This window comes from Pholcus phalangioides, unplaced genomic scaffold (assembly GCF_987345545.1).
Source record: "Pholcus phalangioides strain wild (caught in Gottingen) unplaced genomic scaffold, Ppha-v1.0 ptg000008l_1, whole genome shotgun sequence".
NCBI lineage: Eukaryota > Metazoa > Arthropoda > Arachnida > Araneae > Pholcidae > Pholcus > Pholcus phalangioides.
The window spans coordinates 45420745-45444487 of record NW_028301601.1 but is presented as its reverse complement, the minus strand read 5'-3'; the positions used below and the strand labels follow the sequence as shown (position 1 = coordinate 45444487).

Genomic DNA, 23743 nt, shown 5'->3' with positions numbered 1-23743 from the left:
TGGTAACTTGTTTTTTTTAATTTTTTATAACGAATTTTTTTTGTCACATTTCATGTGTTATGTCGAGTTTTTCTGTGATACAGTATCTGTGAATGAAATTTCGAATTATTTTTACCAGTTTATCAGAAAAAGTGCTAGTATAGTGCAACAAACCACACTTTTTTTTAATGGCAGTTGGTTGATTTTTTTAAAAATAATTTTCAAAAGTGCCATGGACTTTATGCTCACCAAGATGAATGTTAAAGACAATGCATCGATTTTTAAAGGTTTTCGGTTATACAGTAATAGCAAAATCGGAAATCTGTTGCGATGTCCTTCATCCACCAATATTTTTGAATAAAATAGCTACAGCGAGGACAAAATATAATTCAGACCTTTGCAGAGAATCCACATGCTCAAGAAAAGCTTCACATGGTCCTAACGCAGAAGTGTTGCTTCCTCTGATCAGTACCATCAGCTGAAGAGCGAGAGCTCTGATTCTCAGTTGGCGTAAGCACAAAGTCTCTTCTGGATACAGACCCAAAAATTGATGACTCAAGCAGAATGACAATTGGAGAAGCTGAAAAAAAAAGGTTTTAAAAACAAACAAAAACTAACACACACAGTTTAATTTTAACAAAAACTAACCTTCAAGTTTTCATAATGGCATTAATTTATACATGTGAAGTTGTTATGAGTTGTAGATATTACAGTTGGGCGTACGGTTAAAATGTCCATATTTTTGAGCAGTTTATACGCTTTACAAGAAGTGGAAAAGGAAAAGAAATGTATATACAGCCAAACTCGGTTATAACAGCATAGAAGATTCTGTGAATTTTTGTCTTTGTAATTGAGGCATCATTACAACCAAGTTTGCCGTTTTCGAGGCTCTTCAGTGCATTGGGTTCCTGTAAGTCCTCACTCAGCCTTCATCTCATCGTAGACAGAAGCGTACGCAGGGACCCAAGCTGACCAAAAATTTAATATTTAGGTGAAAAAATACCCTTTATATGCTACATTAACCAATTTCTGTTAATTCAAAGTTTTTTGAAGGGTGGTAACTCAAAATTGTTGCAGGGAGAAATTTTTATGTGCCCCCCCCCACAAAGGTTGATTTTGCATATGCCCCTGATCATAGAGAAATAGTTCCAATTTAAAAAATGGATTCTGATTCTTAATCTTTTCTGATTTTTCCTGTGACAGATTTTATCGCCAAAAATTTTGCCCCTTCCTTTATCTGGCTTCCCATCATGGTGTGTAAAAGTGTGGTAGATACCTACTCCTAGAAAGAAAAGTGGAATCATCTTTGATAGAAAACTGGTTTTAAAACTCTAAGTGACATCTTGACAAACTTACTTCGGCATGATATTACACTCGAATAGTTAATCTCAGGTACTTGAAATTTCATAACCTTTTTTTTGCCATCTTGTTGAGGCTCTTAAATTCCTAAAGTATGAATATTCTAGGTTTCTTAGTGTGGTGGTAAAATAAAGTTCTACCGAGAAAGATGGCAGCAGTCATTTTGACTGCTATAGAGTTATTTCACTAATATGATTGCAAAACATGCTGAAATGGACTATCTTCAAATACAAACATTAATATTGGGAAAACAGTTAATCTATCATGAGGTTTGCTTTTCTACAGTACCCATTTTGCACCCATTCGGTACCATTCAAAGGTACACTATTGAAAAAGCTTGTCGTCATACTTTATTGATTTAGTGCTTTTATGGATCTTTGCGCTTCTACTGCATTGCATTATCGCACAGCGAAAAAAATCTTTATTTTTCACTATTTTGCTCATGTACAGGGCCTCCAGCCTGGATGCTGAGATCATCGTTATAATTTTTTGTTTCTTCATACTATAAATTCACTGTAAAAGGAGCCGAATCATGTGAGGAGCTATTTTATAACATATCATGCTTTTAACCAAGCAACAAAATAATTCTAAAGTTGTTAGAACAATTGTATGTACAGTTGATTGAATGATTGCAAGCAGAGAAAATGTATGTCTTGTAAACCATGCACACATAAAATTGAAATCGTGGACAAAGGAAATTTCTGTCAGAAATTCTGAAATTCTATTGCTCTACCAATGTAATCTATTTGCAAATTTTTCAAGCGTGTTATTATACTTCAAACCTGGTCTATGGACTGCCAAGTGAAAATAAAGACAAGACAATAACGTAAGTTGAATTTTCCTATAACGGTCAAAATGACCACTACCACCATTCTAGGTAGTTCAAAATTCCTGTCGTTCTGGTGTTAATTTACTATGGGAAACTTTTTAGAAAAAAATAAATAACACCATCCACAATCATAGTTCATGATAAATTACAGAACCATTTGCGAATCATAACAAACCTGTTCCAAGGATGACCTTAATGAACTGCTCTGAAGAGGGAAGAGAATCGATGGATTGAGCCAATGCTTGTTCGAAACAATCTATAACACAGAATAATAAAAATAAGCATCTATATTTTTGATACAGCAAACAGATCATCAATAGATTGGGTACACGTTGCGACAGAAAGCACTCACTTTTGCAAACAGCAACTGAAACTGAATGTAGAGGGCTGCACAGTTTGCTGCAGCAGAGAGTTTAGGTTCTATCTGCGATAACTGCTTCAAGTCTCTGAAAATAATAAAAAAAGAAATTTATATCACACAAAAATATTAAGGAAAACATGAATAAAGAAACATATTGTAATTACAGCGCTGTCTTAATGCATGGACCGACCTGGCGAGCCTTGTGAAAATGAGATCTGTTCAAAAAAAAAATTCTAGACTATGCATGCAAATATTAGTGGGCAGGCATTTCAAGCCAAATGGGGGGGGGGGGCTCAGTAAAATAACTTCCCTGGGGCCATGATGCTCTTAAGATAGCATTGTATAGCACTACAGTCGAATCCCGTTTTAACGAATACCATAACAGCGAGAATATCGTTTTAACGAACACTTTTCTAATCCACCAGATAAGTTCACATAGAAACAACACAAAAAGTTGGAATTCCTTTATAACGAAATTTCGTTATAATGAAGTGATTTCTCCAGTCTTTTGGAGTTCGTTATAATGGGATTCGACTCTATAACCATTTGTTTTATGTTAATGCAGTTGACGCTTGTTATAATGACGAGTTATCATGACCATTCCATCTCAGGGCCGTCATTTCAACATTTTCCAGGGGGGTGGGGCAAAGAACATGTACTCAATGTATATATATATATTTATACCATTTTTAGTGTATTTTCAAAAGCCAGGGACCCCGGACCCTCAAATGACAGGCCCGCATTCCATTATAACAACTGGTTTGATAAGCGTTGAATTTTTTCCTATTCATTCCATGTTATTTTTTCATCCAATCTAATGACCTACAAAGACAAAAAATCAAATACCGCATCTGAACTCAGTTTTGCTATCCAACCCCCCCCCCCCCTCCTGTCTTTTTTTTTTGCAAAGAAATGCACAAAATCTGATTTTTTTTTGTGTTGCCAAAATTGTTTTTGACCACTGACCCTACTCAGACCCATGATATATTTCGTTGAAAATGGGTATATACATTATATGGGGAAGAGAAAACTGATACAGCAAAATAATACTTCAAATTTTGATCACCAGGTGAAGTAGCACATAAAGAACAAGGAAACACAAATTGGTAATATAAAACTTTATTTAATCACAGTTCGTTCAATGTGCATTCATCACCCCCCCCCCCACACACACACAGCCCTACTCCTCCTCTAGTTGTGGCCCCGAAAGTGTGATTTTTCAGCATTCAAAAAATTTGTGAAACATTCTAAAATATAAAAGAAATTAGTCGATTTCACAAAAAAAGTTATAAATAAAACTGGGGACCGCTGAAACACTAAGAACCCTGTAAAACAAATGCAAAATTAAACATTTATGGGGAGAATAGCTTACAAATGAGATAGATTTCACAAAATGCAAAAATCAGCGATCTGCTCCATACCTAATGATAGTTCAATAAGTAAAAAGGCTGTTTTGAAGAATTAATTTCCCCTGATCTCGTGAGTTAAAAAAAAATTTATAAGATGACATTAACTACAACAAAAAATTTTGTGAAAACTGGTGAAAAAAAAACAAACAAAACAAATATAATAAAATTAATTATTGCATGTATCTCATATCAGCATGATTTCTAAATTCGTGAAATAAAGTATGAATGTTTGAATTCTATCAAATTTCTGGTAAAGTATGTAATGTAGAGAAAAAAACTAATTTGTTCAATAAAATGTGTAATATTAATGTGTTGAATGTATTCAGTGATCCTTGATAAACCTCCCTTTTTCCCCCAACACACTCCAACATTGATTTTTAAAATTTTTATGAAAGAAAGTACATCAACAAGAGTGGATAAAAAAAACAGCTATAAAAAGATAACGGTAAGAATAGAGGGAGAAAAAGTTTCAATGAAATATGTCACCCCAGAACGAGCTCTCTATATAGGTCTGAGTAGTCAGTTTAATTATAACCACCCTGTACATAACATCACTTGTGAACACATAACTTTTTACTATTATTTGGTATGTTTGGTGCAGCAAAATTTTTAAAATCTCGTAACAGTCAAATGAAATCAAAAACAAAATGGATCACAATGTGATATTGAAACAAAGCATACTGAATAGATATCTCTAACAGCTTCTGCCTTGCAACCGGATTGCGATGTTCAGCGGCTGCAGCTCTTTCAAGAACCTTGTGTAAGAAATCCCTAGACAGATCATCACATGAATCATCACTGAGATTTGCGATTGGCTGATTTTTCAACTGAAAGTGAATATCGAATAACGCTTGTTGAAAACAAAATTGATAGAAAAACACTTCAGAATCAACACAGATACAAATTGTAAAAAACTTAGTTTAATAATCAATAAATTTTCAAAAAGAATATAGTCGCTTATAAGAAAATTGGATATCACAGAGTATCGACTATAACAAATTATTTTCTGTCTCAGTGAACCTGGAATGCATGTTAAAATATTAAAAATATTGTTTATAACAGATTGCAATGTTTATAAATATTGGACCTATACATGCCAACATTGGCATGAAGCCTTTCAATAATGATTAATGTTGATGCCATGGGAGGTACTCCCCCCCCACCGACAACATAATCATAGTTGGAAAAAAAATTGATTCTATTATTTTTTAAAATTTTAATTGAAATTTCATTTAAATGCAACAAGCCCATAGGCACTAGAACCTAGGGGGTTAAGGCCTTATGAGCACCCCCCTCACCAAGCAACTTTTATTCAATGTAATCCCACTCTGCCTGCACCCTTGGGGGTCATATATAAAGAAAGTATAGCAATCCTAGACCCTAACTCCCGCTTTCTTTGTACCAGAGCTCCTACGGCACCTATAACGAAACATTCTTTCTGAAATAAGTTCCACGAGCTCAACAGCACACTGTCTATGCAAATGAAGCCAGGTCCAGACCCACTGCTCTGAACTGCTCAAAAACCCATTTTTGGCAGAAAACAGGTTTTTTTGTGTTACTCACTAGTAAAAGTGTTTTTTCGTCTCTGAAACTAAAGTTCTTTGAAAAACGATTGAAGTGTTGTTTGTTTGTACGGATTTCTGGAAATTGGACTTTAAAAAAGAAAAAACTATCGTTTTCAGCATGCAATTTAGTTTATATTGTAAGCATAATTGCATACAAACTTGAAGGGAAAGGAAGAACATCCTTTCTGTACTCCCGATGGGGGAGGGGGTAAGGCAAGAAGAAAAACATGTTATCATGTTACAGGAGAAGAAAAAACGGTTTGTGGGCTCAGGGGGTGTCGCTTTGACAGAGTTTTAAGAACCCGAGATATTTCAAGATTGTTGATGTGACAGGGTTTTGAGAACCCGGGATATCTCGAGATTGCAACTGTAAGGGTTATGGACCTGATTACAGCCACGAGGCAATTCAGATTTTATGAAGCCATAATCAAAACAACTTTTCATTGCTCATTTAGGACATAGTGCAAGAATAACTGCTTTTTATTGTAATTTTCACCAAAAGAGATAAGCGTTTTTCCTAAAATTTAATCCCAATTAACTAATATTTATATTCCTTTGTATGTAAAATTGCACCTCAACTTATGTGGTTATTGTCAGTCCCACATATTGTGTAAATCCGGGGTAATACCACACATGCACTGCATTTTTTATAAAGGAAGCAAGATGGGCATTGTGTTCTGTTGACTATAATCTCATTCTATACCAGGGACGGGCAAATCTAAAAGAAATCTAGATGCAGGTACAATTTTTAAGGCACCAAAAATTTTTTAACTAAAAAAAAATATTTTTTTAGGCATCAATAGCAATTTTTCGGTAAACCTGGTGCCTGGTATTCATCCAGCCCTGTCCTACATATTGTCCTACTACTAATTGTCCTGCACTACATATCCTACAGCCCTGTCCTGGGATAAGAGGATGAAGATATCCACCGAAATTCACGTTATTAAAACAAAAATTACGTTAAAAAGATAAACTCTCCAGTGATCCAAATATTTCGTTAATCTGAAAGGTCTCAATTAGATCAGATTAGCAGCAGTTCTACTGTATATAGCACAAACCTTGAGTGTAGGAACCAACTGAGGTAAACTATCCTTCAGGTAAGAATAATGTTTGAGGATCACGTTGTTGAACATGTTTACAATTTCTGGACAATGTACAGCAGCATTGAATACCAAGATCAAACTGCAAGTATCTTCATGTTTAGTTAAAGAATATATAAAATGTAAGAACCTGTGATGAGAAAAGAAACAATTATAGCAGAAATCTTGCAATTGATATGAAAAAACAGTCATCATTTGCATATTGCAATGATAAAGTAAAAGGATACATGCAGGATCTTCAATATTTTGTTCTGGCATATCGAAGTATGGGTGAATATTAAGCAGTTCTGGAACAAGACTCAAAATTATATACGGATGTGCAGACCCTATTTTCATGAAACATCTGGAATGAAGCAAAATGGGAACACTTTTAACATTTAAACATAATAATGCTTTTCAAAAAAGTCACGGAAAAAACACTGTAAGCGGGAAAATCTAATGGGAAATCTCTCGAGAAGTATTAGTAAGTCAAGAGACCACAAAAATAAGTTGTACCAAAGGGGAAAACATTCTAATTGGGAAAGTCATAAGCGTGATCCACTGTATACAGGGTGATTCCATAATTCCCCTTGCTGCATTTTATTGGTGAACCCTTGATCCTAGAGGCAGACTTTCAATTAGAAAAGGTATCCGAAGAACGTGTAGAACTCAGATACGTCATTCATGATGCAAAGGGTTGTATAGTTAATAAAATATAAAATTAACTTTTGAGGACACCCTGAGTTTTTTGTAATACTTACTTTATATTTGAATTCTAACATTGGAAAAAAAATCGGAAGAGAACAGCATAAACTAATGGACAACATCCCCCTGCTTAAAATGTTAGCCCCACTGATCATTTATGCACGTCTATCACCAGTGAAATTCCATGGTGATATAGCAGTGTTTCTCAACCATAGCCCATATTGGCCACATCCTAGTAAATTTTACACCCCGCCTTCAGGATACCTTCACACATTAGTTGAGTCCTTGCCACGTCGTGTTGCAGCAATTCTAAGTGCTTGAGTGGGACCTAGACAATATTAGGTGGGCGTACCAGTTTTTCTGGCACTTCAGTGTATTATATATAAATAGTTTTGTTGCTCAAATTTCTCTTTTTTCTCCGTCACATGGAGCTAATCCAATAACACTACTATGTATAGCCATATATTACATGGTGGCGATGAAAAAAATGGATTTGGTGCCTACCAGACTATTTTACATCAGCACATTAAACTTTGGCCAGGGATCTCCAGCCACTTTGGAAATTGGTGGGCCAAAGCCAGAAAGATCCCTATTCATTTCTGAAAATCAGACTTTGGTCAAAACTCTTAGCCAATTTGCAAAGTGGCAACACTTTGGACTTTCGCTGCAACATGTATAATACACAAATAGGTATGAAAATACCCAAAAATTTCACAAATGCGACAACTAATACATAAAAATTCTTTCTTTACATTACTTAGTGTAATATTATTTCAATAATAATAATTAAATAACTTTTCCTCACCTCCAAATGGAACGCTTGTCTTGAGGATAACGTTTCAAATTTTCCAATAATCTTTTTATGGTCGTTTTAAGACAATCTTTGGTAGCAAGTTTGCAAAGACCCAACATTTCATGAACGGCCTCTCTGATATCCATAGAATAATCCTGAGAGGGAAAAAAAAATTAATTTTCATTAAAAGTTTGAAAACAGGAACAAGTGCTGCAAAATTCTTGTACACTAATGATACCCTTATGACACTGCTGAACGTAATCACATTTGAACCTCAGGGTTTCTGATAAAAAATAGTCGATTAATATGAAAGAAACCCAGAAGCCAATGTGATGACATATGTCCTGTTTGGTTAAACAGGGCAACTCAGTTTTTTTCCACATTGTTTTAAAATGGGATTCTCTCACCCCCTCCCCTTTAAGCTAAAATCCTTCATTTTTTTTATTTAGCCAGTGTGAGCATTTAGAATGTAACTATTCCACGAACTATGGTATGTACCTTTTTTCAATGTACGGTATGTTCCATATATTCCTTGAGAAAGTATTTCAGGTGGAAACTAAATCTGGAAAACTGAAAGAAACTTATTTGTTTTAACTCAGTGTTTTTTAATCTTACATTTATTTGCTTTCACTACAGAAAGGTCATTGTAAAAGCAGCATCATATGTACATGGATCATTGCATCTGATACGGCCCGATTAGGACACAATGAACTGAGTAAAGACATGTTTGTCAATAGGAGGTGGGCTAGTAAACTTTCTAACTTCTTACATTAAGGTCTTCAGACATTGTGGGCCAAACTGGAGTGTTTCACGAAACCTGTGGGTCACCAAGTTGTATTTAGAATTCTAAGATAGAATTCAGACTCAAAACGACTGAATGATAGAAAAGTAAACCAATAGGTACCCAAGTTTCACGGGGCCCCTCAAATAATTGAAGGGATCAGACATGGTTTATGTCATTTTTTTTCAAACTTTACAGGAGACATAATTGAAGTTATCGCTGAAAAAGGGAATTTTTTTTCACTTGAGAGTAACATGGAATGTTTTTTAATCTGGGAAGGCAACTGAGACACAATGGAAACAGACTGTTGTTCCAACTATAGAACTCAAAATTGCAGCTGTTTAAAATGGCATAGTAACACAAAAAATATGTTGGTTTCTGCAAGAACTCAAGGAACCTGTAATGGAAGCTATATGGAACATTATTCAGTGAAAAAACTGATTTCGTAAAAATGTAACATAGACCCTTATTTGTCCAAACCCTTTAACTGAAGACTTTGATTTATTCTGAAATTATTTCTTTGACCAATCCTGAGACAGTTTTTGATAGATCAATTATTTTATTTATTCTGGAATTATTTAAATAACTTTAAAATTATTATTTTCAGTGATTCTGGAATTGTTTTCCCACATTCACTGTTTTTTCCTTTAATTCTTCAAATTATTTTTTGCATTAATCATGAATTTCTATTCATAATAATTATGAAATCTCAAACTATTATGTACTATAATAACCGCATACTTTATCAAATGCATAACAATACTGATGAAAACTGGAAGACATCTACCATCGGGGGGTGGGGGGGGGGGGGCTCTCTCATCAAATTATTAAAAAAAAATTTGTCTTTCAATGTTTGTAGCTATTTTCTGAATTGGTCCACAAGCCACGATAAAGAGCTTGAAGGGAGCCATGAAGGCTGTGGGCCATACGTTAAATACCCTGTCCTACATAGTCTTAGTCCCGTTAGTTGAACAGAACATATGAAAATGGGACAACTGTTTTTTTTCTGTACAAAACTGATTGCGAAATATTCAATTATGCTGTTTTCCCACCCTTTAAGCTAAAATCTTGCACTTCTTTCTATTCAGCCATTGTGAAGAGTTAGAATGTAACTGTTCGATGTTTTTTGAATTGTGATATGCTTTTTTAAATGTATGGCAGTGTCAAGTGCTCATACTTGGGACAGCGGCCTTACTTGGGACGATATGGGTTTTTTTTGTTTTAATGTGTGGGTAGTCCTGATGGTAGTTGCAGTACACATTTAAAGCAAGTCATCATGTTTGTTTGTTGTTGTGTTAACATTTCATGATAGTTTTATCTGTATAGAATATGTTTCAGTTGAGGAAAAATTTTTTTCCATGTTTTCCAGAAAATAGAGAAGGTTTGAAAGAAATTTAAAAGTTTTTTTAGCAAACTACTAAGGTTTGCACCAGAGTTACATTTAGACACAGGGGCGTTTCTCTGATTTAAGGCAATGTTAGGTAAGGTCACCCATATAGAATGCCAATTCAATTTTTTTACTGCCATTATCCACAAGTAGAAAAAAAATCAAGTTTTTTCCAAACTTAGGACACTGTCCCATGTTAGGCACTGTTGTCCTAAGTTAGAAAATGCATTGTTATTATGTTTTGGAAAGTTTACATACGGTACATTGTGTATAATCTAGTTCTTTCATGCTAATTCCTATGGGCAGCTGTTCTTAATTCGTTTTATGAGAACTTACATGGGTGAAACCGATGTGTTCTCATTTCCTGATGTTGATAAGTTTCAAAAGATAAAAAGAACTGTGAAAGAAATTCACTTTTTTTTTTCATTTTAATTAGTGTCCACAGAGATCCCTACACTTTCGTCCTCTAGTTATTCAAACATTTCAATGTTTTGTTTGTTCGCATCAGCCAAAGTCGCTACACACATTAATGTTTTTCTAGTTTTTCAAGAGTTTTCAACTTCCTAAGTTCATTTGTCCCTTTTTTGAAGGTGTGCTTTGATGTGTGATATTTTGTTACCAGGAACTTACTCCGTGATTTTGTCATGAAGGTTGCAACGTTAGTTTTGATGAATAAATGATTTTCTGAACTGTTTTCAGTCTACTATTACCTTAGGACTTCTCCTGTTCTAAGTTAAAACTAAGGAGCTTAAATATGTGACAGCACATGAAAAGTTAGGGTATCAATACCTTAACTTGGGACAAATATAATTTTATTTATTTTTTAGGTACTAAATGTAACCTGGAATTTCCAAATTATCAGTACAAAGAGCCTGGAAAACCCTTCAGAATGGGTATTTTTTTTAAAAATTTCAATGTTTCATTGAGGGATTGATTTTTCAGATCAAAATTCAAAATTGTCCCAAGTATGGACACTTGACTGCATGTTCCGTAAATTCCTTGAGGAAAGCTTCTCAGGTGGAAACTCTGAATCTGGACAACTCAAGGAAACTGATTAAGACCTGAAGGTTTTTCTTTTTTTTTCTATACAGAATTTTTAGCAAAAGCAGCTTTCCACATACATGAATCATAGCAACTACTATAGCCTGAGGACATCGTGAAAAGAGTACAGAAATATTTGGCAATGAGGGAGGGCGGGAAGAATACACCTTTCTAACCTTATCTTGCAGGCGGATAGCAATAACTTACAGAGAAAAAAATAAGTCTGTTTCAACTTTAGTTTCAAATGTGGGGAAAAAAATTCTGATGGGAAAAAATCATAACATAAACCGAGGCCTGATAACTGAAAATTTATTTTTCCCATGTTATGATATTGGTCCGTTCCTACGTTGCAAAAGTTATAACAATACCTGAATGATAATATCTGTGATTTCAATAAGCAGCATCTAGTACTACTATTACTACTTAACCCCGTACATGCACCTGTACATATTCCTCTATGGAATTTCTAAAGACTTGGTACATGCTGGAATGTGTGTGCACGTGTTGTGACGTGAGGTTTGTTTCGATGTAATGCTGCCATCTGCCTCACTGTGTGTAACAGCATCTACTTGTGTAACAATAATATTATTCTATGGTCCTGACACACTTCCCATACTTTGTATATATTAAGTATGGGAAGTGACATATTTTATCTACAACTATAAATTTAATTTTATCTTAACATATTTTATCTATAACTATAAAGTCTGCGTAATGATACTTTTCTCTGGTCCCTTGAGTATTGTTATATAGGAACTTCACTGTAAAATAAAAACAAAATAAAAAATCAGACAATTCAATCAGAGTCACAATTACCTCTAGAACAGCTAGAATGGTATCAGATTGATCTTCTCTCAATATTATATGGTGGCTGATCTTTTGCAGGCAATGAACTGCTTTGAGTCGCACTTCATCGATTTCATCATTGAACATGTCGACCATGAAGTCCAATGATAATGTAGCAAATGATGGAAACTGTACAGCAAGAGCGCAGAGCGAGTCCAGGGTGGCACTTCTCACTTCTGTTATAAATATGTTGGGAGAAAAAAAAGATGAACATTTCACAATATAAATGACATTAGAACCCACCTGCATAAAATTCTGTATGGGTTGGCTGTTTTCCTATAAATTCAGATTCAAAAGATATATAAGAGGCCCCCAAAATTTGTTTGCAATATCTGAAAGCACGGTTTGAAACTGTGAAGATTCTTATTGAAACGTGATACGTAATAATTGCAATTTACTCTTGGTAAATACCAATTACTAAACAAAGAAAAAAAAAGCTCAAATTTAATATTTTGTATGAACTTTCGATAATTAAATGATATGTCCATGGGAAAACAATGAAACATACCAAGATATTCGTCTTCGAGACCATGGATGAAAGCACCACAAGCACCAGAGTTCATCAAATTCACGCTATCAACATCTATCTCTTCCTTTGGTAGATCTTGAGAGTATTTCTTTCCTCTGGACCACTCTCCTCTTTTATATATCTCTTTTTGCCGTTCATGAGCAGTTCGCTTCCTCTTTAAGAGGGGAACAAAAATTTAACTGCTCAAAAAGTTTCAAAGACAAAACAAATATAGCAATACATATAATTATTAGCAGAAAAGCATGGGGGAGGAATACAAATACAGTTGAGCCCAGATGTAACGAAGTCACACAGGAACTTCAAAAACATTTAATCCAATATTTTTTATAACCGATACACAGTAAATATTCGAGCTCCACAAGATGAATCAATGGGCTAGCAGTGGGCTGATTGTGATGAGGATGGGATAGATGGTCTTGGACAGACTTGAAATTCAATTACAATAAAAATTAAAATATTCATCTACATTTGAATAAAATATTACAAAAAATGAATAAAATATTATAGCATATACTCATATACTATAAGCCAGTGATTATCAAAGTGTGCATTCCAGCTCCCAATGGCATTGCCAACCTTTGTTAACTAAAAAAAATTAGAAAAATTATGACTAAAAAGGGGGAAGGAGGTACTCCCCCCCCTTTGGTTGACTAGGACAGGAAAAAATTAGTTATAACCTGTACATCGTAGTAACTGTTTTCATTATAAGTGGATTCGAATGTGGTTGTATTTTAAAATATTTTCGTGAAAAATTAAAATATCAGAAGAAAGTACTTTTTCTGTTATCTTTAATCAACTTCTGTTAATTTAAAATGGTTTTTGAATATCAGTAACTCTAGGTCTCTTTGGAAGAGATGACTTGTGCCCACTCCAAGGGTGGATCCTGTATATGCCAGTGGCCATTAGAAGCATGTGAAATTGTGATATAGACACAACTAATTCTTCCTATAAATCATGTATTATTTAACATATTATTATACACTGCTGGCCACCGTAAATGCAACACCCTGAAGGAAACATGAAAATAATATGAAATTTACAACATGCATTAGCGGAGGTGAGATATGCAAATGATTAGAATTTCAGCGCAGACGCACATCACGTGTGCCTGTGGCGGCACTTCAAAGCGCTATTTAAGGCTTGGAGATTTCGACGATTTGAAGTATGGCAATTGTGTTTTTCTTGTGGTTTTTTAAAAAAAACGATAAATTATGCCTCATAGAAAACAGCGATCATCTTTTGATCAAGTGTTTGAGTTCGACAGAGGAAGGATAGTGGCCTACCAAGATTGTGGATTATCTTTCAGGGAAATCGGTAGTCGTGTTGGACGAAACCAAACAACTGTAATGCGGATATGTGATCGTTGGATGCAGGAGGGTACGACGGACCGACGTGTTCGATCGCATCCACCTCAGTGCACCACTTCACGTGATGACAGGCGTAATGTGCGTATGGCAGTGACGGATCGCTCAGCCATATCACAAACCATAGCACAGCACATTCAGTCTGTACCCCATCATCCAGTGTCTGCGCATACCATTCGACGCAGTTTACAGCAGAGTGGTCTGTCCGCAAGACGTCCATTGCTTCGTCTACCCTTGACGCAGAGCCACAGACGTCTCCGCCGCCAATGGTGCGATGAAAGAAGGATGTGGACTGCACAATGGAATGAAATTGTCTTTACTGACGAGTCACGCTTCTGTCTGCAACACCACGATGGTCGGATTCGAGTCTGGAGACACCGTGGAGACGCACTCCTCTAGTATGCATTGCCGGTACTTTAAAAAGCCAGCGCTACATCTCTGAGGTGTTGGAGCCAGTTGTCCTTCCTTACCTTCAGGGCTTGCCCACAGCCATATTTCAACAGCATAATGCGCGACCACACGTGGCACGCATTGTCCAAAGGTTCTTCGTCAATCGCCAGATTGAATTGCTTCCCTGGCCAGCTCGCTCTCTGGATCTTTCGCCGATAGAAAACATGTGGTCCATGGTTGCTCAACGATTGACCCAGATTACATCCCCAGCTGCCACACCAGATCAACTTTGGCAACGCGTGGAAGCTGCTTGGTCTGCTGTACCCCAAGAACACATCCAAAGTCTCTTTGAATCAATGCCGAGGCGTGTGGCAGCGGTGATCTCCAACAATGGCGGCTACTCTGGCTACTGATTTTGGCAGGAACCACACTTCACAGAAGTCTATAAATTTAATCATTTGATGCTTGGTCAACATGTTATCTACAAAATAAATATTGTTGTGATATCTCTTGTCTTTCTTGGTGTTGCAATTTGGGTGGCCAGCAGTGTACATATACCAGGGCAAAAATTTACATGCCTGAAAAATATTACCCTGCACAAGCCCCCTTCAATAACAAAATTGTATTATTGCTATAGGCGGAAGGGCAGAGATGGACATTCACTTCCCCCCCCCCCCAATCACTATATACACTCTTAGGTGTTTGCCCCCTACCATTTGAGAAGCTTGTACCAGCTTATGTGTGTGCGGTCCTGAAGTGTTTGTCATCAGAATTATGCATGCTTTGTGTTCTAATGGCTTCCATATAAGAAGTGGAAATGACAATTACCCAAATTTTTGTGTTTGTGTAAGTATCATATTGAAGGGCTACTCGCTCTCTGTGGAGAGTGTTTTTAATATAGGAAAACTGGCTCGCATTCAAGTTTTGAAGTTGGACATATGCACAAGACCGACTTTAGCCAACCACTGCTGTGCAGCCAGAGGGGGTTTAAAACTAGGTCTTCGCGATATGAGTACACACGACAGCACAGAAGTATGATACTCACTACTGAAAAATTTGAGAACCCTTGTTATAGTAGGTAACTTTAAAAAAATAAATATTTATGAGGGGAAGTGCAAAAATAAAGAATAATTACACTCAATAACAATAATGATGAAAAATAATTTTCATAATCAAGTACTAACCCGCAAGTTGGACATAAGCTTCTTATCCAGAGTCTGCTCCAAGAAGCCTATGCTCACCTCTTTGAAGTTTCCCTGAAATATATATAAGATCATGAAGTATAAGCAATCATAAACTACATTATTCTATTGAACTTTCACTCACACATAAACACTGGATACTCCTTCAGTGGATGGAAACATCATTTATACTAAGGCTCGACAAAAAAATAAAAAAATAATAACAATAAGACGCTAGCAAATTTTCATAGGTGTTATGTATTTTTTCCCTGATGAAATCTCTACAAAATAGTGAATTCTTTGATTTGTCCAAAAGAATTAGGGATCCCTTCCTATGCTAGCAGACATGCTGACATGTTTCCCCTACCTGGAAACGTGTCTGTCCATTAATTTCACATGCTCGCTGTCAATATTTTTAATCAGATTTTGTTTTCATGAGGCCCCAGACCGTGCCTGAGTGGGCTGGAGCATAAAGACGACACTGAAGGTTTCCTTGCTCTATGCAGAGAGACTTTTTGAACAGGAGACAGACTCAAATTCACATATTAAAGATGGAAAACAGAAAAAAACAACTTAAGGCAGTGTGTTTCCCAACCTTTTTCTGCCTATGGTGCCATCTGTGAATCCAAATTTTTTTCAGAGTCCATGCCTTTTAGATCAAAGAGAATCAAACCAAACCTCTTTGATTGTTAAATCAAATCTTTTCAAGTCAAAAAATTGGCTTATCTAAGTTGTTGTGTGGATGGATAGGTTAAATAAAAAAACAGTAGTAATTTAAATTCCTAAACAATTTATGTGTAAAGCAAGGAAATCAAGTACACATTTTTGTGAACTATCATGTCATTGAATCAGTAAATCTACTCTGTGGGAAGTTGTCACAGCGTTCCCAGTAGCTGATCACATAGCACCAGTGATCAACAGCGAACAGTTTGGGAACCACTAGATTAAAAGGATATAATAAAGTCCCTTACCAGCAACGAAGCAGCAAGAACTCTGACATGCCAAGCAGAATCATTGATCATATCGCAAATCTTTGCAAATGCATCATCTGCCAGCCTGATTTGTTCATTGTCATCAACAGTAACCAAACTATGAAAATGGAGGGGAAAAATATTAGTTTATAGTTTGATAAGTAATAAAAAAACTCACCCTTTTTTTTATTAAAAATATCCAAATAACTTGTGGACATCAGATACATCATTCATATTGCAAGTGGTTTTTTAGTTATTCAAATAAAAAAAATTAACTTTTTATAGAGACACCCTGTGCTCAAAAACCCCATTACAAATTTGTTGCGCTGTCGCTCCTGATGACAACGAAAATTCCATGTTTCTCAGTGCAATATTCACCGAGATATTTAATTCACAGAATGGAGGAAAGTTAAGAAAAAACAAGATAAATAGGGTTAAAACACATTTTGTCCCCGCAAAATGCTTGTCTAACCCAACTTAGATGTGGGTACATAATTGATATGGGTCTCATGTAAGGTATATCTGTTAAAAAAGAAAGAAAAAAAACAGAAAAACCTTGTTACAATGACATTCGATACAATGGTACATCTCTTTCATACAAACACAAAATTTTTTTAAAATCTTGCTTGGAATTGACCTTTCTTTTATGTTAAATTCCTCTCGATAAAATGTATGCAGGTATTCTTCACCTCCCTCTACAAATCCTCCAATAACAATACTTTTTGAAGAGCTACAACAATAATTTTTCTCTTTTATACCTTGCTCAAAATCATGTTCAATATATTTTTGAACACCCTACTAATTTTTGTTCTTCTGAAGGTATTTAATGACACTGGTATTTACAACCACCTACCCCTTCAAAAATGTTAACAAAATTACACTGCTTCTATTCTCTGTGTTAAAAAAAGTTCAATGTAGTAAACTCTTTCACAGGGCGAAATACCAGATTCTTAAAAAAAATTAAATAATTTATAATGATTTTGGGTGGCCAATATATGCTCATAAGTGCATTTTCTGGTGGTACTAATAACAACAATTTAGAAAATATATCAATGACAACATAAATTTGGTTGTGTGCCATGATGATGCCGTACATCAATATGATGATAACCATTCTACAATGGATATTTTTGATTGATCCCCAGAATATCATATCGTTACATCAAAACTTCACTAAATAGTAAAAATAAAAGTCATACTTACTTTTCAGCATGCAGATGACTGATCACCTCAATCAATTTCAAAGCAGACATCTTAACACATTCATAGTCATCACACAGAGCTTCCACAACAACTTTATACAGACTTGCTTCCAACTTCAGACCTCGATCATGCAAGCACAACTATCACAGGAGAAAAACAAATCTTTATGATAAAGTTGTCATCAACCAACTTGATGAGAAGATTAATTTTGGAAATTCATAAATTCTCTATATAACAGTCAGATAGTTACAATGAAAACTTTATTTCAGTTAGCTATTTGATAAAATTAAAATGGTCAAGGAAAGAAACTTTTTCAGAATACTGCAGAACCTCTCAATAACAAACACCCACACATGGGACCAAAATTTTTGTCTCTTAACGAGGGAACGTCTGCTAATGGGGAGGTACAATATACAGCGGAACCTTACTTATATGACTTTCACATTTATAAGACGTTTGGCTTCGGCCACAATTGGTTCCTATATATTTTTAAGTTAATAATTTATACTACTGTAAAAATGATACACCAGGGGTTATGCATATAATCATCAATCGCATTGATAAAGAAGGTTTGATTAAATTTTACTACATTCATGACTTTTACTGGAAATTATGCATAATTCCCAATTATATTATAAATCCCCAAGTTTATATATAACCTTTCTTCCCTTCATTAAACCAATACATTATTTTTATCCATTCACAATACATGAATTATACTTATTTTGCTATAAAAATTAAACTAAATAAGTGTGAAGATAAAAACTTTCATAATAAAATTATCAGTCTTTAATGTTGGCTTTCTTCACATGTATCAACAAACAACGCCAACATTACCATTCACATTCATCATCCTGGACCATAGTTATGTTCAGTTAATTAATTAATTACTGAAGATTTATCATATTCACCAATATGAGATTGGGATTAAACATAATCTTAGTTGAATATGATAAATTCTCGGTTTATGACAAAAAGTATATAAATTAGAGTTTGCCTGATTTTATTATTGAGAGTATCCGCTAATGGGAAGTGAAATAAATGAAAGACCTATTCCACAAGACTGGGGATCAAAAAATGTCAGTTAAGAGAGGTTTCACTGTATTATGCCAAGGTGAACTCAGAAACAAAAGGCCACTGGTCTCGATCAGAAATCGAGAACCCCAGTCATCTTTGCAATACAGCAAGCACTATCGAAGAGAGACCTGTCGTTCTCTCTTGTGTGCATTCTTACACACCAAGAGAGACATGACTTTTCTTTACTCAAAGTGTGCGCAGTAGCGTGACACACTGAAGTAAAGATTTAGCAGCTTCCCCTTGACTTCAGCTGTGTCTCTAGTAATGAGGATAGCATGCTTGCCTATATTACAAGAGGACTGTGGTTCTATTTCCCAACAGACATCAGTACTTTTTGTTTCTGGATTCATATCTGCATAATATTTAGAAAAAACTTTTGAGTCATATCCCTGCTAACAAGGATGATTCATTCTGGAATCACATTCATTAGCCGAATCAGATTTTTCATAGGTTTCTATGGAGAATTGGTTAATTTGTTCCAGGTAAAGCCCTTTAAATTTTAAGACAAACTTTAAAAAAAAACAACAGAAAACACAAACTGAGCTTCACAATTGGATGAAGGAAAATTTATATGAAATTAAGAGACTGAAGATCTTTATTTCACACAATGTTCACAACCCAAGTGGGTTGGTAGATGCCCTCTTCTGTGATGTGTTAATTTCTGTGCCTCATACTTATGGAGATAGGAAAAGATGAGCTCCTAGAATGCCCAGACTGTTCAGTCTAATGTTGTCTTGCACCAAAAGAAAATGATTTTTTTAATTAATCAGGTTATAAAGACGATGATGATTGCATGAAAATTCAGCTCACAACAGCGCTGTGTTATGCGAGCTTGCAAATCCACATCAACTAAAATTTTGTTAGCCGAATCTGTATTAGTTAGCCTATATCATGAAAAAAAAATCTCTATTAGCCAAAAGATTTGCAAGCTGAGGTATCACTGTATATCTAGAAATATCCTTTTTCCTTAATGGGAATTCAAGGATATTGGCTTAGGAAAGTCCTTCATTGATATTTAGACTGAGAAAAACAATCTCACTCTCTTATGATGGTAACAAAACATTATGTTGAAAGGGCAAAAAAAAAAGTTTTGTTGGCCAAAAATAGGCTCAGCACAGATAGATATTTTTTTCTCAAGTCACAACTATAACAAGGCAGAAGACCCTGCCATGAGGTCATACTTTTACATACATGTACTATTTATTTATTTACCAAAGCATTCAGTGCCCCTGTCCGAACTCTGGGTTCTTGGTTGTGGGCATAGTCTGCAAGAAGATCTAAGGTTTCAGAACAAGATCCCATGTGATCACTCGTAGGACTGAAATCACCGATGATGGACAGAGCAGCACATTTAACACTATGGCTTCTGTCCTTCAGGTTCTAAAAAAAAGACAGACAATATAAGTATTAATAAAAAAAATTGTCTTTGTGTTTGAAATTTCAAAACAATCAGACAACCTTCTCTGGCATGGTTCATACTCTTTGCGAGTAGAAAAATTCAAGGACTATCCAAGCACTTCTACAGGCAAAATTTAAAAATTCAAAGACATTCATATCTTGGTTGATAAAAATCAAGATTTTTTCCAAAAATAAAACTCTAATTGGATTTTTTTTTTAAATTTAAAGTTTGAAATGCTAATTTGTTAAAGATATATAATTTTCAAAACAATAGTAGTTCTCATTTCAACTTGCAGACAATATTAAGTTCTAAAGTTCTTGCTTAAAAAAAAACATACATTGCAGTTAAGTATACAAATGACATTTCCACAGAAATCATTGTATGTTTAAACTGTATTGAAATTTGCCTTCAATAAAAAAAATAATAGAAAGCATGAAGGATGTCGGGTGACCATGGTTCTTGAGGCATGAATGTGAGCTGATCTCTTCTTTAAAAAGTCTCGCCACAGGGAGCAACAGGCCTACAATGGTACAATTACTCAATCATTACACTTCACTCAAAACTTGAAATTTTAACAATCACCAGTGTAACTTGAGGGTCATAACTGATATTATCTTTTATCAATTTATTCGGTAATTATCCGACTCCACTATTGTACAAATATCCACAATCAAGAATCGATGATATGAGAATTCAATTTTAACATTTATTTCAACATTAGTAAAACATTATTTAAACTTAACAAAATAAGGATTAAAATCAAGTTAACATATTAAGGCAGCCAGCTGCTATGAAAGCGCATAAGCAAAAGCAAGATATCACAGCAAAGAATATGAAATATATAAGTTACAGCAGTGCCACAAACAGTCCTACAAAATATGCAAATTTACACATATTTTTTGCTTTGCACCACAACAAAATATAGATGGCAGCACTGCAAAAAAAAAAAAATCAGGCACAGCACACTAGATATGTACTCAGATGGTTAGGTGCACACAATTTATTCCAGACTCTGCCATGATGATAGGCTGAAAGAGATTTCGACAACAGGATAAGTCCAGTGGCAGAGTCCTGGCATTCATTTATTCAAAAGTGAATCAATTGAATAATTAGTCTATAATTATTAAATAATGTATTTAAGTTTCGGCCACATTTGTATGAAGTTCCTACCTACACTGTTTTTCTTCTAAAATAACGAAATTTACCATCTTTTTAACTTCCTCAAAAATTTTCAATCAGGGTGTCATTATCTGTCATGTCAGGTTCAGTTTGTACCATTATCGTCTATGCTTATGTAATCCTTAGCATCAGGGCCATGACTAGGAATTTTGTGAGGAAAAAAGCAACATGATTTTTGCCACCCTCTACCACTGTAAAATTTGATGATGTTTTTGTTCCCACCTAAAATTTGCTGCCCCCCCTAAATTTAGCTGCTAAGAGGGCAGTTGCTCCCTCCCCCCTCTAATTAATTACGGCCCTGTTCAGCCTTGTGATCATGGAATGCACACAGCTTGCATACAATTTTGTAAGTCTTGCATATCATTTGGAAATTCAACCCTTACACTGATTTCTCCCATGGAAAAACCGGCATTTCCGAAAAATTTTACTGCAATTTCAAAGAGCAAATGACATACTACATATGGCTTATCAACCCTACAGCATCAAGTACAGAAACGGTTTTTGCTACTCTAAAGGGTTGATGATGTAGAACTCCTATTTGCCAGCATAGATTGAGTAAAAAATTTCGGTGGAGCAGCACTTTAAAATTTCATATGATTTTTGCTCTATTGGTCGCCAACACTCATAGTGTTTGTGACATTTTCCGTTAAAGGGTATAATTTTTCATTAAGCGCATACAATTTCCCTATCTGTTTCCGCATCAGAACAGGTTCCGGTTAATCCAAGTTTTTTAATGTGTATTTTGGCATTGAAATTACGGGACAACAATTTTTTCCATTGAAGACAGGTTTCCACTTAATACAGGTTCTGTTGAAGACAGGTTTTACCAAAATAACCATTTCAAGGAGGGCCAAAGGAAAAGTCTGCCCCAGAGCCCTCGAGAAGGCACACTACGGCCATGAACAGTCCTTATTATATAGTCCTGCATTTTTTTTTTGTTATAACACAGGGAAGTGAAAATTTGATTTAAAAAATATATTATTGGAAAATAGTCAAACTGTATAAGTTACCTGTCTCGCAATTTCCAGCAATCTCTGATGCAGTTTAGGGTCATTGGGTGAAAGCGTCCCTATAGTGTGGCACGATTTCAATATCTGGGCGATGACTTTGTGTGAAGTTTCATTTTTCAGCAAGGACTGTAGATCGTCAAACAATATCATTGGCTCGACGAATTTCAACTGAACTGTCTCGCTGAGAACACCAATGATTTTCACTCGAACAGCTGTTTCTCGTTCTTTTTGGAAGTGATCAATCAAAGTGTGATAAAGAGGCATGATATCAATCTGTGGAAGCCGAAAGAGGAAGAGAAAAAAAAATGCATCAGTGATGAAAGAATATATTGCACAGCTGGACAAAAAATTAACTTTTTTTGGAAGTAATAAATATTTACGAGATTTAAAAAAACGATATCCCTAGCATGTCACACATTATATGACAAAACTATTTACGGAAAATTCACCAACAATAATTCTCCACCACGAAATCCAACAATAGGAAAATTCACTGACAGACAGTTTGCCATCAGTGAGTGACCTTATAATTGAGCAAGTAACTTTGTAAGTGACTAACCATGAGTAACTGCATGAATGACTGAGTAACTAAGAATGACTGAGTGAGTGATCAAGTGGGTGACCAAGACAGTGAGTCATCTTTTGAGCAACATTATAAGTGAGCAAATGAGTAATCATACGAGCAGCAATGTGAGCAACCTTATAAGTGAGCCAGTGAGTAACTTTATGAGTGATGGCATGAATGAGTAACTGCATGAGTGACCATATGCATATGGGTGACTATGAATGACAATATGACTGACTGAGTAACCATATGAGTAACTAAGAATGACAGTAAGTGATCAAGTGGGTGACCAAGTCAGTGAGTAATCGAATGAGTGAGCACAAGCCAGTGACTGTATGGGACAGGGTGAGTGATAAAGTGAGTGACTGTACAAGTGATTGAGTAAGTGAGCAATCAAATGAGTGACCAAGCAAGTGAGAGATTGAGTGAGCTAGTGACTGTATGGGACAGGGTGAGTGATAAAGTGAGTGACTGTACAAGTGATTGAGTAAATGAGCAATCAAATGAGTGACCAAGCGAGTGAGAGATTGAGTGAGCTAGTGACTGTATAAGAGACACAGATTGGGCATTTGAACGAGTCAGTGACCATATGAGTCACCAAGTGAGTGACAAAGTGAATGAGTAATCGAGTGACAGAGTCAGTGACTTGCTCATTCGCTCACTCACTCGACCACTAACTTCCTGACTCAATTGATCATTCATTCACTCATTATGTAATAAATTTATAGAAGAATTATTTGC

General features: G+C 35.4%; 1 protein-coding gene across 2 annotated transcripts in view; it reads right to left on the bottom strand.

Moving 5' to 3' along the window:
- IntS4 (integrator complex subunit 4) overlaps positions 1–23743 on the bottom strand; it is a 37420-nt gene that overhangs the window by 7492 nt on the left and 6185 nt on the right. For both annotated transcript variants that reach the window (XM_089234766.1, XM_089234767.1), the window contains exons 4-17: positions 22438–22710; positions 20062–20229; positions 17773–17912; positions 16570–16687; positions 15602–15673; positions 12643–12817; positions 12105–12310; positions 8092–8234; positions 6830–6945; positions 6561–6694; positions 4619–4764; positions 2520–2613; positions 2343–2423; positions 375–559 (exon numbers count right to left, since the gene is read on the bottom strand). In XM_089234766.1, the coding sequence (XP_089090892.1) occupies positions 375–559; positions 2343–2423; positions 2520–2613; positions 4619–4764; positions 6561–6694; positions 6830–6945; positions 8092–8234; positions 12105–12310; positions 12643–12817; positions 15602–15673; positions 16570–16687; positions 17773–17912; positions 20062–20229; positions 22438–22710 (2051 nt within the window). The remainder of the gene's footprint in view (positions 1–374; positions 560–2342; positions 2424–2519; positions 2614–4618; positions 4765–6560; positions 6695–6829; positions 6946–8091; positions 8235–12104; positions 12311–12642; positions 12818–15601; positions 15674–16569; positions 16688–17772; positions 17913–20061; positions 20230–22437; positions 22711–23743) is intronic.